General features: G+C 45.5%; 1 protein-coding gene across 1 annotated transcript in view; it reads right to left on the reverse strand.

Annotated features, from left to right (window-relative positions):
• The window catches only part of LOC144676069 (putative histone deacetylase 1-B), a 39136-nt gene extending 21723 nt beyond the window's left edge, over positions 1–17413 (reverse strand). Inside the window, exons 1-5 of the mRNA XM_078536582.1 lie at positions 16789–17413; positions 13597–13714; positions 11092–11166; positions 2531–2669; positions 880–1021 (exon numbers count right to left, since the gene is read on the reverse strand). Coding sequence (XP_078392708.1) covers positions 880–1021; positions 2531–2669; positions 11092–11166; positions 13597–13714; positions 16789–17013 — 699 coding nt within the window. The 5' untranslated portion in view covers positions 17014–17413. The remainder of the gene's footprint in view (positions 1–879; positions 1022–2530; positions 2670–11091; positions 11167–13596; positions 13715–16788) is intronic.
• Positions 17414–18310: the final 897 nt, after the last annotated feature.

Below are 18310 nucleotides of genomic sequence, written 5' to 3' on the forward strand. Positions count from 1 at the left end.
CCAACGTTTGCAAAGCTGATTATTTTTCAATGCACAATCACTCTACATCTTGGCTCTAGCACATTTGTTTTCTGACTTCCACCACAACTTGTGAACATTATAACTCTGTCATACTTACATCCTCCAAACTAGGCTCCCCCTTAGCTCCATGTTGCCCTATCCCCCTATCATGTCACTTTGTATACGCTTATAAAAGCCACTTTATTTTACATTTGTTCTCAGGATATGAGTAATGCTGGCAAGGCTGCACTGAATGCCTATCCTTAGTTGCCCCAAGATGATTGTGTGCACCTTTCCCTTAAATCACCGCAGTCCTTGTGTTGATGGAGCCCCTACAATAACATTTGGTCAGAAATTGGAAGATTTTGATAATGCAACAATGAAGGAATGGCAGTACACGTCCAAGTGAGGACAGCACACGACTTGGAGGCGATTTCTGACAACATCGCTGCTCGTCCTCAACGGTAGCAATCGCAGAGCTGAAAGATGCTGTCAAAAGTATGTATGATGAGTTGCTGCAGATTGTATATATATCAGCCACAATATTTCCTTTTATACTTCCTTTTTATGTGGTCTTTTCTTCTCTCCCATTTTAGTCCTTCTAATTTCCCATTCACCTCTCTATTGTACAATACTGCTGGCGACTTTTTGTTTTGTTGGCCCTAATTTTCTCAAATGCTTCCCTTTTCTTCCCACTCAGGTGGGAACCTGAAATTGATCTCCCATTGTTTCCAATTCCCTAACCAGAGGAAAGGTTGGTTGGTTATTCATCCCATGATAGTCTCCTCCTGGTCCTCTATTAAAAGCTGCAAAGTCTCAAATCTCTCGTGTAAATTCTCCGGCATAAAAACACATGTTGTGAAAAATACTTCCTCTTACCCGAAGATCTCCTGTACCAGGGAAATATTCACCATATTTATGAAATGAAACAGTCATGACCCTGTCCGTTGTATAAAAAGCCTCTTCAACACCATCACCATGGTGAATATCAATATCGATGTACAGTACTCTCTGATGATACCTTAAGGGCAGAAAAATATTAATTCAAATTGTTTGATTTGAGACACAAAATTTAAGCTAAGGTTTAGTAACAATATTAAAAAATAGCTTGGGGTCTTGATGGCTCTGCTGCTAAAGCAACTGCACAGGTTACAAAGACCCAAATTCAATTCAGTATGTGTTGATGTGACTAGTCTTGGGTTGGGAACAGAATTCAACGCTACTTAGCTTCCTGATTACAATTCAGGAGAAGGTAGAGAGCAGACAATTAGTGCAGGGTGGGTGGAAAGAGGACAGCGAGTGAACGCTAGAGGGGGCAAGGGGGGAGGGGGTGAGAAAGGAGGGAGAGGATGAAGGGGGGAAAGGAGGGAGAGCACGGAGTGGGAAGGAGGGAGAGGGGGAAGGAGGGAGAGAATGAAGGGTGGAAAAGTGAAGGAGTGAAGGGGAAAGAGGAAGAGAGTGACCATAAGACGTAGGAGGAATAAGTCATTCGGCCCATCGAGTCTGCTCTGCCATTCAATGAGATCATGGCTGATCTGATAATCCTCAACTCACTCTCTTGCCTATCTATCTCAGCCTTGAACATACTTAACAACCCAGCCTCTATCACCCTCTGCGGTAAAGAATTCCACAGATTCCCCACCCTCAGAGGAGAAATTCTTCCTCATCTATGTCTTAAATGGGTGGCTTCCTACTCTGAGATTATGACCTCTGGTCCGAGACTCTCCCACAAGGGGAAACAACCTCTCAGCATCTACCCTGTCAAGCCCCCTAAGAATCTTATATGTTTCAATAAAGTCGTTCCTCATTCTTCTAAACTCCAGTGAGTACAGGGGCAACCTACTCAACCTCTCATAAGAAAATCCCTCCATACCCAGGATCAGCCTAGTGATCTTCTCTGGACTGCCTCCAATCTCAGTATATCTTTCCTTAGATAAGGGGACCAAAACTGTCCACAGCATTTTAGGTGCTAACTAGTGCCTTGTATAGTTTTAGGGAAATCTTGCTATTTTTATACTCCATTCCCTTTTTGAAATAAAGGCCAACATTCCATTTGCCTTCCCTACTACCTGAACATTTATGCTAGCTTTTTGTGGTTCATGCACAAGGGCTCCCAAATCCCTCTGTGCTGCAGCTTTCTGCAGTTTTTCTCCGTTTAAATAATATTCAGCTCCCCTACTCTTCCTGCCAAAGTGCATAACCTCACATTTTCCCTCATTAACTAAATAGCTGCCCTGCAATGCTGCCATATCCTTTTGCTTTGTAAGCCTACGTATCCCCTCTCCAGAACCCGCCCCTGCTCTATTTAATTCAAAGCCCTCTCTACAGCCCTAGAGAGGGTGAAGGGGGAGGGGGGAAGAGAGTGAAGGCAAGAGAAGGGGAGAGAGAGAAGGGGAGAGAGTGTGAAGTGGGGGAAAGTGGAGAGGTAGTGAAGGGTGAAAGAAGGGGAAGTGGCCCCAAGTTTGATGCAAAGGAATCTAAAAGAGGTCTCATACAGTTAGAACTCTACAATATGTTATAATATGCTTACTTCAATAATTCAAGAATGGCCAAGACAATGTCATTCACGTAACAAAAGCCTGATGCTTCTGATTTCTTTGCATGGTGTAGTCCACCGGCCCAGTTGACAGCAATGTCGGTTTGTTGCTTGTTCAGTTTAACAGCTCCAGCTGTAGAAAGTAGCAATTTGCATTTATTAACACAACATTTCATACATTTGGGAAACAAAACTTCTCAAAAAAGAACAACCATCTGAACAAGGAGCGGGAGTAGGCCATTCAGCCCCTCAAGAGTGTTCCACCATTCAATAAGGTCATGGCTGATCTCAGAGTAACCTCAAATCCGCATCCCGCCTATCCCCGATAACCTATCACTTCCTTGCTTACCAAGAATCTATCCACCTCTGCCTTAAAAATATTCGAAGGCTCTGCTTCCACCGTCTTTTCAGGAGTTCCAAAGACTCATGACTCAGAAAAAATTTCACCTTGTCTCCGTTATAAATAGGCGACCCCTTATTTTTTAATAATGACTGCAAGTTGTTCCACCTAGTTTTGATGCAATGTACATGTATTTTACAAAGATAGTCACAGAATTGTTACAGCGCAGGAGGCCATTCGACCCATTGGGCGGAATTGTCCCAGATTTTCACTAAGTGCAGTAGTGGGCGGGTAAAACGACATTTTACCAGCCGGCCGCGATGGTGGGTTTTCACGCCGTATCGCACATCTCAGTGCTTCCAGACCACCACTGCTGCATGCAAGAAATGGCCCTGAAACTGAAGATGACTACAGCCCCCAGGGTTCAGCGACGTATCTCTCGAGCGCCTTTTGGATGCTATGGAGGCCCGCCAGGATGTCCTCTACTCCCGCTCTGGCTGCAGGATGGGCAGCAACAGCACTAACCCAGTTTGGGAGGCAGTGGAAGCAGCACCAATGCCCTTCAAAAGAGGACAGCCACCCAGTGCCGCAAGAGGAGGAATGATCTCCTCCGTTCCACCAGGGTAAGTCACTCTTCTCATCACTCTCAACTCTCACACTCACAAACCCATCACACATCCACAGGGCCCTCACTCACTGCCAGTGCAAGGGACATCACTATTCACCCTCACACTCACCGCCATTGTCCTCATCCTGTCCATGGGACCACTCACCACCCACACAGGCCAGGCATACTTATCATTGGCCTGGCAGGCATCCTGTTTACACTTTCTCCATCTCTATTCATGCAGGACAAGCTGGCACACAAGATGGCGAGGTCGCAGACCAGTGGCGGAATGCCCAAAATCAAGGTCCTCACAGACTTTGAAAATAGAGCCATCCAGCTGGCCGCGAGGATCTGGACTGTTCCTGTGCTGACGGTGAGGTCGGCGGTGCTCTACCAATTGAGGATCCAGCAGTGCAACATCCATCAGACAACCATTCTGTGAGTGATGTGTCCTCTATCATATGCCACTGCCATGTACTAATTATCTCCGCTTGCTTTCGCAGGCACATCTGGGAAACAGCCGACAGAGTCCATGACCCAGGGCCTCCAATCAAATCCCGAAGAAACCTCGAGAGGAATCTGAAGGCACCCTCCCTGAAGTTCCATCACAGCGCTCAACCACACCCTCCAACAGCGCAGAGACACACACCTTGGTGGGACCTAGCTTTAGAATAGCCTCAGGATCACAATCTGGTGAGCACATTGCACTGTCCAATCCACTGCAGGTGGAGGAAGGGACTTCCCAGATTTCTGGTACTAGGAGGACTACTACAGGCCAGAACTTTGCTGAGTCCCAGTCAGTCCCAGATGAGGAGCCTCTGGACTCAGTGATGTCACAGTTGCTGGAGCTGCAAAGGCAAGCTCGAGAACATCAGGAAAGGATGTCCGCTGCACTCCTCAGATTGCAAGGAACGATGGAGGAGTCCATCAGTCAGTCTGAGGCGATAGCGCCAGCATATCAACGCACTGAGGTCAACAGTGGCTAGGAAGGCAGCTGCCATGGAGACCTTGGACCAGGACTTCGTTCCTGCACTGCTGCATGGGCTCAACTCCATTGCTGATGCCACAGTTGGCCTCCAACAGTGTGTACACGAGAGGGGTGCCAGGCAGCTTGATCTCACTCTAGCTACCCCTGTTCCTCAAGGAGTCAGCCTGGGACACCCATAGGGAGAAGGGTCCGCAGGTGCACACACTGGGCCCATCCATCCAGGTGACTCAGTGTCCAGCCCATCCTACTCCCCTCTTCCTGTGATCTCAGCAGCTCCAGCTCCACAGGCCGAAGAGGGTGCCACTAACCACACAGCAGGATCCCAAAAGCAGGCGGGGGCTCTCTGGGTCTCGGCCGTCCAGAGGACGGTCGTCATAGTCATCACAGACAGGGCGTCGCAGTCAGCAGACTGCCTCCATCTCTGCTATGGATGTCCAGAGAGCACCAAGACGCAGTGGCAGGGTTCAGAAAGTTGAGGAGAATTAACTCTTTTGAGTCCAAACAAATAAGCTAAATTAACAAAATTAGGGACAAAGTAAAAGCAGCCCCTTAAATTAAGGAAACTGCAAAAACAAAGACAAAACCAAAACGTGATTAAGAGGGTCAATAAAACACCCCAATCCCCACTGTGCCCACCGAGCATGGAAGGCCTTGACAGTGCCAACTGACACCGCGTGCTCCCTCTCCAGGGACACCTGGCTGTTAACGTAGCCGCGGGAAAGGGGCAGTCAGGTCGGGCGACCCCCTCAACCGCCCGCAGCCTGGGCCTGTTAATGGCCAACTTGGTCAGGCCCAGGAGCAGGCTCACAAGGAGGTCCTCCTCCCTCCCAGCCCCCCTCCGCACCGGGTAGTTAAGGAGAATTAACTCTTTTGAGTCAACCAAATAAACTAAATTAACAAAATCAGGGACAAAATAAACGCAGCCCTTAAATCAGGGAAACTGAAAAATCAAAGGCAACATTTAAAGGAAAATTACAAACATTAAACCAAAATGTGATTAAGGGGGGGTCAATAAAACACCCCAGTCCCCGCTGTGCCCACCGAGCACGGAAGGCCTCTATGGTGCGGGCAGACACCGCGTGCTCCCTCTCCAGGGACACCCGGCCGCGAACGTAGCCATGGAAAAGTGGCAGACAGTCGGGTTGGATGACCCCCGCCATCGCCCTCTCCCTGCACCTGATGGTTAACTTGGCCAGGCCCAGGAGCAGGTTCACAGGGAGGTCCTCCCTCCCTCCCAGCCCCCGTCCGCACCGGGTAGTTAACGAGAATTAGTTGCACAGCCTGGGCACTGATGGTTATCACTTGTACATACTGTTCACTATTGTCAATAAACTCACAAGAATGTCTCCCTGCCTATGGCTCCTTGTTCTGATGAGCAGTGTTCTTGTCACTGAGATGTGAAACCTTTCTGCACAAGATAAAGGCAGGTGTCTCAGTCCAGGGCCTCTTCCCTGTGCAGCCTACAGACCAAATGATGGTCTGGTCTCTCCCCCCCGGACGCATTACTAACGGCTGCACCTCGGCAGTGCTTGTTATTGCTACCAGAACGTCGTGGGCAGGCGCCACAGTTCTCTCATTCTCTCATTGTGCTCTCAGCACCTTTGAGGGGCTAGCCCCCATCTCTTCAGCATCTGGTGCTGTGCTCCGGCTCCTGATGGGCTCAGGTGCTGAGAGTGGACAAAGGCTCAGATGCTTCTAAAGTTTCATGGCTGCGTCTCTATATGACCCTGATCACAGAGTGCAAGCCATCTGCCATACGCCAGATAGGAGTCAGCCATTCTCAGAGGCTATGAGAAGATTTATGGAGTGTCCTCGCTGCATGTCATCATCATCCTCCTGCAATCAAGTGACTATTAGGGCCTCCACTGTGTCTCCATGACAGGAGCATTCTCTCAGAGGGTATACGCGCCGCCAGAAACCAGACTGGAGTCAAACGTTCACAGGTGTAATGCGAGGAACTATGGGGTCAGCTCACTGCATGTTGTCATCATCCTCCTCAAATCTAGAGGCTATGAGGGCCTCCCGAGTATTGCTGCCTCATCTAGCCAGTGCAAGGGCCTCATCCCCATCACAGTCGCCTCTGATGACCTCCTCACCCTCATCCCCGTCGGCTTCCTCCTGATCAGAGGAGATGTGCAGCTCCTCCATCTCCTCCTCAGCCAGCTCGACTCCCCGTTGGAGCCCCAGGTTGTAAAGGGCACAGCAGACAGTGACAATGCAGTGACAATACAGCTATGGGCTGTATTGCAGGGCTCCACCAGACCAGTCTAGGCACCGGAAATGCATCTTCAGCATCCCGATAGTCTGCTCCACCAAGTTGCGAGCTGCAGCACGAGCCTCATTATACTGTCGCTCTGCTGCAGTCTGAGGCCGCTGCACGGGTGTCATCATCTGCGGGTGGCTCTTGTCCCCAAGGGGCCATCCCTGCAGGTGTCCCTGCAAGACTCCATGGACTTATGACCAACTGAGGATGTTGGCATCATGCACACTCCCGGGAAACCGCGCGCACACCTGCAGGATGGGTTTCTGGCGGTCCCACACCAGCTGCACATTCAGCAAATGGACGCCTTGCGGTTGATGTAGTCCACCGTGTGTTGCAACGGAGATCTGAGCACCACGAGTGCAGTCGATCACACCCTCCACCTGTAGGAAACCAGAGGTCCGGCAAATCCAATCGCTTTTGCATCCTGGCTCTCCTGGGTCCTGGGTGAAAATGCATAAAGTTGTGTGCCCTCACAAAGATGGCATCGGAGGCTTGTGAGATGCCAGAGGTCACCTGTGGAGCCCCAAAAGGAGCCACTGGCGTAGAAATTGAGCACCACGGTCACTTTCACAGCCACTGGCAGTGGATGCCCTTCCATGTCCCTGTGGTGCCAAATTCTGCAGTAGCTGGCAGATGTGACTGACCAGTTCCCTAGACATTCACAGTCTCCAGCGACACTGGTTCGCCATTATCTGCAGGAATGAAAGGTGGAGTGTATAGGGCCTAGGTCTGGCTGTGGCTCTTGGGCGGTGTGTGTGTGGGAACCCCAGCCGTCCCTTCTTCCTGAGGTTGCTGCTCCTGCCTCTTGCAGCCAGGAGCCTCAGTCGCTCCCTCCTCCATCGTCTTCACGCTCTGTAGGCCATCAGGCATACAGTTAGTACACCAGGCCCCATGATCCTGATGTACCCCTCCAGCCGGATGAAACAGAGACACATGTGGTTAGCATGGGTGTACTAAGGACCTGTCCTGGATAAGTGTGACGGCCCCTTAACGCTTCCCAGAGAGTGCTGGCCACCACTTGGATGGCCAGAGATTAGTGCGCTACATGGGCTGCCTTGTTAGATTGAACCATGGGGAAGACTGGTCCAAACTGGGATGCTAACATTGCAAGGTGCTGTAAGATCCTCCAGCAGTGACTGCCCCATGGCCAGCATTAGCGAGGAGACTGTACAGTGTGTGCAGTCCTACTGTTCTGCAGTCCACTGAAATGCTCATGAATATGCAGTCTGCGCCAGGGGGTAGGGGGAGTTCTGGAGCACTGATGCCTCTGCGATGCTTGAGTGGGCAGATAAGCTAGGAGCCCAAACCCAATCATATCAATGTGGCTGCGCCTGAACTGTCGCCATTGCAAGGGAATAGGCACTTTCTACAGGTTGCCCAAATACGTGGCCACTTCCCTTGCCCACCTTACCTCCACCCCCCCCAAAAATTTGTACGCTATATTCAATAGCAAGGCTGCCCTTTGCACCGCACCCCCTAACCCCTGCCACCAGTCACCTCAACAGCAGGGCTGCCCTTAAAACCCCCCCCACGAGTTGCCTCAACGGCGAGGCTGCCCTTAACCCCAACCCCCAAAGCCCCCGAGGCTTGAAGTCCAACAGGCGACCCTGGCGAGTGCTGCACAACGTTACCACGTACCCACCTCCGAGTTCCCCTCAAAGTGCAGGCCGCCAAGTGCATGCCTTTTATGTGTTGCTGTGAAACACGTCAGCGGGACGGACGATCCAGCAGAGGGGGAATGATTCCGGCAGGGAATGATACGCTGATGTATTACAATGAGGTTCCCGACATCTGATGGCAGGAAACGCAGCCCCGCCATCAGCGGGATGAGCGGACAACCGCGAACTGGTTTCCCAGCGTCATAACACCGATCGCGCCATATTCTCAGCTCATGCCACCAATCATGTCAATGCCAGCGGGCACAGAAAATTCCGCCCATTGTGTCTGCACCAGCTCTCCATATGAGCATTTCACCTAGTGCCATTCTCCTGCCCTTCCCCCCATAACCGTGCACATTATTTTAAAAGAAACAATCATCTAATTCCCCTTTGAATGCTTGAATTGAACCCACCACGTCTCCACCACACCCTCAGGAAGTGCATTCCAGGCCCTTATCACTCACTATGTCAAAGTTTTATTCATATCGCTTTTGCCATTTACTTTAAATCTGCGCCCTCTTGTTCTGAATCCTGTCACGAGTGGGAACGGTTTCTCCCTATCTACTCTGTCCAAACCTCTCATGATTTTGAATACCTCTATCAAATCTCCTCTCAGACTAATTTTCTCCAAGGAAAACAGCCCCAACTTCTTCAATCTATCTTCAGAACTGAAGCTCCTCATTCCTGGAACCGTTCTCTTTAACCTCTTCTAACCATTGCCTTCGCATCCTTCCTTATATGTGGTGCCCAGAACTATATGCAATACTCCAGCTGAGGTCTAACTAGTGCCATATAGAAGTTCGACATAACCCCTTTGCTTTTGCACTCTACACCACTATTAATAAATCCTAGAATACTATACGCTTTATTAACTGCTCTCTCAACCTGTCCTGCCACCTTCAATGACTTATGCACATATACACCCAGGTCCCTCTGCTCCTGCACCCCTTTTAGAGTACTGCCCTTTATTTTATACTGTCTCTCCATGTTCTTCCTACCAAAATGTAGTTTCTTGGAGTTTCCCCACCAAAGTTAAACTGACTGGTCTGTAGTTGCTGGGCTTATCTTTACACCCTTGTTCAAAAAAGGGTGTAATGTATACAATTCTCCAGTCCTCTACCACCAGTCAAGTCTATGGAAGACTGAAAAATTATGGTCAGTGCCTCTGCAATTTTCAGTCTCACTTCCCTCAGTATCCTTGGATGCATCTCATCCAGTTCTGGTGCCTTGACCATTACAAGTACAGACAGCCTATCCAATACTGCCTCATCAATTGTAAACCCTTCCAGTGACTCAATTTCCTCCTCTTTCACCATGACCTGGGTAGCATCTTCTTCCTTAGTAAAGACAGGTGCAATGTGTTCACTTAATACCTCAGTCTTAATGACTTCATTAATACCTTCATGACTAAAATCAAAGCTTACTATACTTCCAAATATTAAGAGTTAATTGAATTACAAGAATTTCAAAGATAATGTTGGTACATCACTAAGGGGCTTTGACTGTGAAGACTCTCTAAGCTGGGTCATTTGCATTTGACTAAAATGTAGATCAGCGTTAGAACTGAGAGAGATGATAAGCAGGAAGGTCCATGTTTAGTGCTGAGTTAGCCTACATCAGCTGAGTGATCAGTTTAGACTATACAGTTAGCCTTAGTGGGTGGTAGAAGACAAGAGGGAATGCTGAATAGTTGGCAGGATTCCTGCACCTGATCACTATGGGCTGACTTCTTCTAGAAGTGCTAAAATGGTGTTACACGAGGTGAAGACTGAGATCAGCTTCAATTTCCTACTATATGTGAATGGCCTGCATATCTGGCAAACAATCTCAGTTGCGTCTCCCACATAAGTAATGCCCCTTGGCACTGGTGGAACTGAACAAAGAGGAAGACAATGCCTTCAGGAAAAGATGGGAAAACAATTGACAGCAGAAAACAAAACAAACAGTTTAGTTTCCATTGCTAGCCATTTAAATTGGTTTTTTGTTCAATGTTCCAAAAAATTCAAATAACGTTTATGAAAAAAATTGGATGAGCAATATTGGTAACCAAATGTCTTAAGGAATTTCTGGAAAACCGGGAATAAAAAAAATGCAATGCTTTTGGGTTAACTTCTAGAGAAACAGAATTGAAAAGCAGAGAAATTATATTTGACTTGTTAGTCCATATACCATGCACAGTTCTAGCCTCCATGTTACAAAAAGGATATGGGACACTGGAGATGATGCAAAAAAGAGATTTAAAAGGATATTAACAGAACTAAGATGTTATACAAATCCAGAGAGATTGAACAGGCTGGGGGCTCTTTTCTCTAGGAAAGAGAAAGATTACAAATAACTTGATGGGAGATTTAATTTTTTTTTTTAAACATGGGTTTCGATAGGCACAAGAGGTTTGTGCATGCGTGCTGGGAGGTGCAGTATGGAAGGGTGGCACAGCAAAACTAAGGGTCACAAATATAAGATAACCACTAATAAATCCAACAGGAAATTCAGGAGATGATTCTTTACCCAGAGAGGGGAAGTATCAAATAGCATTGATGTATTTCGAAGAAAATTAGACAAGTACAAGAGGGAGCAACAAATAGACTGATATGCTGCTAGAATTAGAAGCATGCTTATGTGGAGCATAAAGGCTGGCAAAGAATAGGTGGGCCGAATGGCCTGTTTGTGCGTTGCAAGTTTGATGTGGTATCACTTACCAACTGACCCTCCAGTCGAGAGCTGGCAGAATTCAAACAGTCCATCAAATACAGGGCAATCTTCACCCACGTTAACTACCAGAAAGAACAAGCTTTAAAATACAATTTTTCAAAAAAATGATGAAAGATTACATTATTGCTCAGTGGCAAACAGTATTTGATAACTGGACAAACTATCCTCCCAAAGGCAATTCCATGATTTGTTGTTAGTCTCCTGTTACTCTATTAGCATGGCCTTTGCCTCATTTCTTGTCAAAATTTGTTAGCAGCTTGTGTCACATCCAGCTCTTGAAGCACCACTACCCATACATATTTTACCCAATGAGACCTTTTGCCAGATGTTCCCCAATGGTTTAATGCATAAAGGCTTAACTCAGTGCAGCACTAAGCCAGGCAGGCGAGAATAGTTCTACATTCAATGCTTGACCTGTGCAGTTAGCATATCTCAGACAGTGCAGGGTTTGAGAAACCACAATTGGTCTGAGCACCCCCTAGTTAGGGAGGAGAGGGGGAAGAAAGAGAAAGTGGAGGACCTGTGCCAGTCAATAAATTCCACTGTTTTTTGTGGAAATACCAGGTGAAGGCAAGATGATCAAATAGCTAGTTCTCACTCACTCCCAATGCTCAAATATAAAACCAAATCCCAATAGTTATAGGAAATCCGAATTTTAATAACTTTTTGGCAAGTGATTTTTCTTCAAAATCATGAGAACACTCATTTACCTGAAACATTAACTCCGTTTCTCTCTCCACAGATGCCGCCTGACCTGAGTATTTCCAGCATTGTGTTTTTATTTCAGATTCCCAGCATCCAGCGTATTTTGCTTTCACTCCTGAAAGGCCTGGTTTTAATTTGTAGGTGATGTCCCCTGGACCTCAATTCTCCAATCAGAAATACTTTCTCTCTATCTACCCTGTCAGTTCCCCATATCTTAAAAGCTTCAACCAAGCCATTAAATATTCTAAATTCCAACCCTAGTTTGCATAATCTCACTTTGTTATGTAATCACGAGTCCATCATCATCCCAGTAAATCAATACTACATTCTCTCCAAGATCAATAGATCCTTCCTAAGGTGTGGTGCCTAGAACTGAACACAATACTCCAGGTCTAACCAAAGCACACCACCAACATTTTATTAACATGTGGTGGTTTCTTGAACCTTTCCTAACATTTTAATGATCTTTGTACATGGATCCCCAAATCTCTTTGGACCTCCATTGTTTCCAGCTTTGCACCATTTCTAGGTCCAAACTTGCCTGTCGCAAAATTCATTTCCCAAACTTTACCCATTCACTTAAATCTATTAGTCTCTAATTTCATGTTTCCATCTACTCTGCTTACAGTGCCATCTATCTTTGTCATCCACAAAATTGGATATGTGGCTCCCTAGCTCTCCCTGGTTAATAGTTGTAGATGCTATGCCTGCAGCACACTACTAATCATATCTGCCAATTAGTGGCTGCCCAAAATCTCTACTGTTTCCACTGATTACCCCAATACAAAAAAGGGATAATTTTGCAATTTCAAGAGTTCTTGTAGACCCTATAGCCCTCTATAGTACCTGTGCTATGTTATACATTGTTTCTAATATGAAGTAGCAACTCATCCTTTTGCAATAGTGAGATAAATCTCTTCGACTTCACGCCCTGTGGCTGTCAGGGATGCTGGCCAGGATTTTCTAGTCCCACCCGCAACGTTCCCAGCCACAGGCAAGGCCGGAAAATCCCAGCCAATGTATCAGTATTAACTGGAGCTTTCATTATACACTGAGCGACAAAGTCCGTGCTGTACATAAAACATTGACATAATTTGAAGTATATTTGTCCCATCAAATGGGACACCATGTGGACTGCAACGGTTCAAGAAGGCAACTCATCACCACCTTCTCGAGGGCAACTAGGGATGGGCATTTATGGGCAATAAATGCTGGCCCAGCCAGCGAAGCCCTCACCTGCATGAGGGAAGTCACTATTCAATTATCCCAGCAGTTCAATACTTTCTGGGGTCCGGAGGAATGCAGGCTTTTTGTACATTAGTCCAACAGCCTTTAAAAATAAAAGTCTTTGTTTCCAAAATTCAATCTTTTTGGTGATGCCTTTTGTTATGAAGAGTTGGTATTTAAGAGAAGTGAGAGAGTAGCCAGTGCAAAAACCCAGTGGATCAAAAACATTGCCTGTGGGAAATGTTACCCATTTCCCATAGGAAATGAGTAACAAAACTTTATGGTTGAGTAAATTAAGTTCATTTACAGCAATTCTGTACCCACCACTTGTAGGATGTTAAACCCGAATAAAATAAAGCAACTATGTCATTTAATCTCTCCTGCCTTCCACCCTATCAGAACTTCCATTTTGATCTTTCCTCTCCTCTCCCTTTCTCTGCCTCTGTACTTGACTAAACCTTGTTATATCTCTAAGCATTCTGAAACATTAACTCTCTACCTCCACCAATGCTGCCTGACCAGAGTGTTTCTAGTATCTTAATTTTAAAATAGCAACATACATCTCTGCATCTGCTTGCTGTATTCAGACATGTTGTCTGGACGGATGGACCGCAGGAACTTGATGTAATCATCACTGTGGTATTTTGTCATTTCTTCAGCTGAAGCTTTGTGTGGGCGCTTTGGAAGAACAAAAAAGGGAAATCTTTAAATTTCAAACTTCTTGGACTGATAGCTACGGAAAAAAATAGAATGCAGAACATTAGATGTGTGTTTAGAATGGAGAAATTCATTGTGCAGATGTGGGCATTGCATTCAAAACCATCATTTATCTCCATCCCCCAAGCGTCCTTCGGAATGCACTGGTGGATCACCTTCATGAAACACTAGTTCATGCAATGATGGTACTCCCACAGTGCTATTAGGGAGGAAGCTCCAGGATTCTGGCCCAACGACAACGAAATACATCCACATCCGGATGGTGTGAGATTTGGTGACGATGATATGTCTAGGTACCTGCTGTCCTTGACCTCCAAGGTGGTAAAGGTGTGGGTTTGGAAAGTGCTGCCAAAGAGGAATTGGTGAATTTTTGGGCATTCTGTAAATAGTACACTCTGCACCACAGTGTGCCAGCAATAGAGGGTGTTTGGTGTTTAAACCTGTGGATAGGGTGATAACATCGACACTGCTTTGCTGTACAGGCGGTATAGGGAGGTGAGCCACCTGTCACAGAAAACCCAGCCTGACCTGTTCTTGTAGCTATTACATTTTTATGACCAGTCCAGTTTCTGGTCAAAGATGACCACCCTCCCCTCCCCCCCGCCACCCCCAAGATGTTGATGGTGAGAGACACAGCAATTGCAATGCCAGTGAATGTCAAGGAGAGGCTTCTGCTTTCTCTTGAAGAAGCTCAATGCATGACACTTGCATGGCTCCAATTTACTTGCCACTCATCAACCCAAGCTTGGATATTATTCAAGTTTTGCTGCACACAGGGACAGGCTGCTTCATTATGAGGAGCTGAGAATGGAACAGACATCTACAGCTGAGCTGGTGCAATATGAACCACACAATGAATTAATTAATATAGTTGATTTCCAGTTCCATTGCTCACAGGTAAAAGGTCTCTCCTACTGTAAATATCACTGCTTCTGTCTCACCAGCTAATTGTTTTGTCTCCCTCTGACTTTGTGCTTGTCTCCCCTTTCCTGTATACTTTTGTTCTCATTTCTGGATGTCTAATTTTTCTCTAACTCCCTCCCTTTGTGCTGGTTTCTCCTTATCTGTCCCCTTACTGCCCAAAGTTTGTCTATTGCCTCAGGAATCGGTTTGGCTCAGTGATAGCCTGAGTCAGATGATGTTTGATTCAAACAAAACTCTAGGGACTTGAGCGTTGTAGTTCACTACTGAGGAATTACAGCTTTGCCACAGATGCATCCATTCGATGAGAGTTCAATTCGAGGTTCTCATTCAGGCAGATGCAAGCAGTCATATGGCGCTCACTATTTGAGAAGCAAGGAATATCATTTAGTACTCAACCACCGGCATAAATTAACTGGCCATTCACCTCACTGTTATGTTGGGACCCTGTTGTGCAAACTGGCTGCCACCTCTGTCTACAAAAACAAGAGTGATTAATTTCTTGAGAATGCATCGAAGGCATGAAAGGCGCTATTGTAAAGCAAGCTCTGTCATTCTTTCTGTATACTTAATACCCCGCTTTTCTCTCATTTTACACTCACCTGCTGTAGAAACCTCATTGTCAACTCATCACTTCAAACCTCCGATTGTCACAAATTATCTAACCATATACGTATGTAGAGCTATGGTTTTTGACTAACTGCTAATTATTATTACTTCAAGGAGAGAATGAAGTTCAGGGTTTGGGGAAAGTTTGAATGGATTAGGTACTGTAAGGCTGAGTAACACTAAGTCAGGGAAAACAGAAAGCAGTAAGCATCCTGAAGAAAAGTCAGGAGACTATGCCAGTTACAGATTACATTCTGCCTTAGGATAAATGGGTTTTAAAGTAATCGGCAAAAGAACTAGAAGAGAGCAGAGGAGAATTGATGATCTGAATGCACTGTCCGAGAGGCTGATGGAAGCAGATTCGACATTAACTTTTAAAAGATAATCGGATCAAACTGAAATGGAAAAAATCTTTCTACCTGGGAAACAGGCAGGAGAGTGGGACCAATTGGCTAGTTCCTTCAAAGAGCCAGCAGAGGCATGAGGGGACAAACAGCCTCCTGTGCAGTACCATTCTATCATTCATAACACACCAGAACAGTTGAAACAAGAAAGTGTATTCACACATCTAGCTCCAAAATTTTTCATCACAGCTGCTATATAGGCTGCACCAAAAGACCAAAGTAGGACCAGCTTATTAGGACAAACACTGTACGTTCACTTTATTTGCCAGCCTAGCTATACTTCTGAAATCCTCCGCAAAAGTCAAGATGAGAAATTTTCATTTACATGTTGCAGACTTCAAGAATGAAAGTAGCCTTTTAATTGGCACAGAGGCACACTATGCTTGTAGCCTGGGATAGGACAACAGGCAAAGCCAGGTTAGTACCTTACGTCACTAATGCTTAACAGAGTCAGACAGAAAGCAGCAGGCTTCTCCAGAGGAAAGTTGTAGCAGCATTTCAAAGTTCAACAGGCAGGGGATGGTTAAGTTGAATTTTTCTCTTGCATTCATGCAACAATATGATTTTTTATAAAGTCAGTGGCTCAAAAGCGCCATAACTGCCAAAATTTGAGTAATATGATTTGTCAAGTTTGCTGCTTTTAAATGCTTTGAAAAAAATGAGAAAGTTGATTGCATGGTTTTGCTAGTTATTTCTTAATCACCTCTCTGGCCCACATTTAATCAAATGGACCTGAGTCAATGACTTTCAATAGACAGTTAGGTTTTCAGTCTTTTTTAGAAAAACCGTTTGAGGAGAGTGACAATGCAGACATACGCTACATACATCATTTTTAATTATAGCTTTATCAGGTACTCGCCACTTACAGGTGTCAAATTTGTACTAAACTTGGATAGACATATGTGCTTCATTCCATTTTACCCCTATGCAGCAAAACTCTCACTGTAACCGATAACCTGTTGAAAACTGCATTAGAATTCACAGGGACACAATGGCTAGTTACCCTAAATTAGCTGTGTGGATTTTAGCCTTGCATGGACATGATAAAAAGAGATGAACAGCATAAACAAAATAACCCAGTCACTATTTAATAGTACTTACATAGATCTCCATTTTTCTGTACAAGCCATAGTTTAGCAGCAGGTTGTGGGTCATTCGAATTCGGTGTGGTTTCATTGGATGACCCTGTCCATAGTAGTAATTCCCAACATCACCTGCATTTAACAAATGAAAAGATATAACAAGATATCTGCACACTGGTATACAATAGATGGCATATAGAGACTTGAAATACAACAAGTACACTATAAACACCTGATTACTCATAAGCAAAGTTACAAGAATTACTATCAGCACAAGAAAAAATTAAATCTTACCCCAAATGTCTGGGATATAGTTCATTTATACCAGAAAGATAATGCAAATTGTGTTACAATTCAGATTAACTTTGCTGATGTCACCACGTATGAGCCAGGAATTAATCAATACTCTCCCAACTCCAAACAAGCAGATTGGGACTCAAATATTTTAAATCTAAAATTGTATATAACCCTTGGAATTCATGCATCTTTAGACCACGTTGTATCACAATGATCAGGCGATTCACCAACTTTTCTTTGTCAATTGGTGTCACCCATCACCATAGTTACAAGTTCCTAAACCGAGTTAATGATGAATCAATAGAAATATACTTTTGGTTTAACTGTTATGGAGAGCACCCTCCTTCAATACAGGACTCTCTCATTTACCAAATCCAACACAGATACAAGGTGGCAACAGCCAAGGTTTAAGGACTCCCAAATGCATTCAACCAACCATCAAAATACCAGTAATCTCCCTGTTTGCCCAGCTGGGATGAGCTTATCCATTAGTACATTGATTTTAGGTGACACTGGAAATCAAGCAGAAAGAATTCCAATCTCTAATGACTAGTACAGTCCTCCAAAAAGCATTACAGCCTTCAGTGGCTCAACAACTATCAATATCCTTGAAATCTGTAAACCTGCCCCGCTCAAATTGCAGGGTTTCCAGAGGATCATTTGGTTCCAATTTGCCTGGATACGGACAACATATTGGAGCCATATTGACTCTAAAGAGACTCTATTTACCTGCCACGCCTTTCCAAAGAGAATAGCAGCACATTGGCCATTAGAAAACTCATTACAGGTTTATCATCTTGCCAGGCAGTCATAAGTGAGCTGCACAACTCACCATAAAACGCGTTACGGCCTTGACAGCGTCCTTCTGACAAGAGCGCCATATTCTATTAAACAGGCAGAAGAGTTGTAACTGTCTCTCCACAAGACACCAAATACAAGTGCTTATGGTCTGATGACCAAGCTGCAGGTAACATCTTTCAGCAGCTGCTGAGACTTCAGTTATATAAGCAGCATCTACCTTCAGCATGGTGGAAAAGATCAATGTGCAACAATTTCCTATATGCCAGCTAGCCACCCTAACATTCTTACGTATCCAAATTCTACTGTGCCAGGTTAACATTCAACTATCTGCTGAACCCATCTCATCAGGTCAGGGGTGCCAGCAGATATGCCCATAAGGCATGGGCTCCAAGGTATAGAGACTGCCCTCTCTGCTAGAAATGCACCTCAGTTTGGTTATTGGA

This window comes from Cetorhinus maximus, unplaced genomic scaffold (assembly GCF_964194155.1).
Source record: "Cetorhinus maximus unplaced genomic scaffold, sCetMax3.hap1.1 HAP1_SCAFFOLD_1336, whole genome shotgun sequence".
NCBI lineage: Eukaryota > Metazoa > Chordata > Chondrichthyes > Lamniformes > Cetorhinidae > Cetorhinus > Cetorhinus maximus.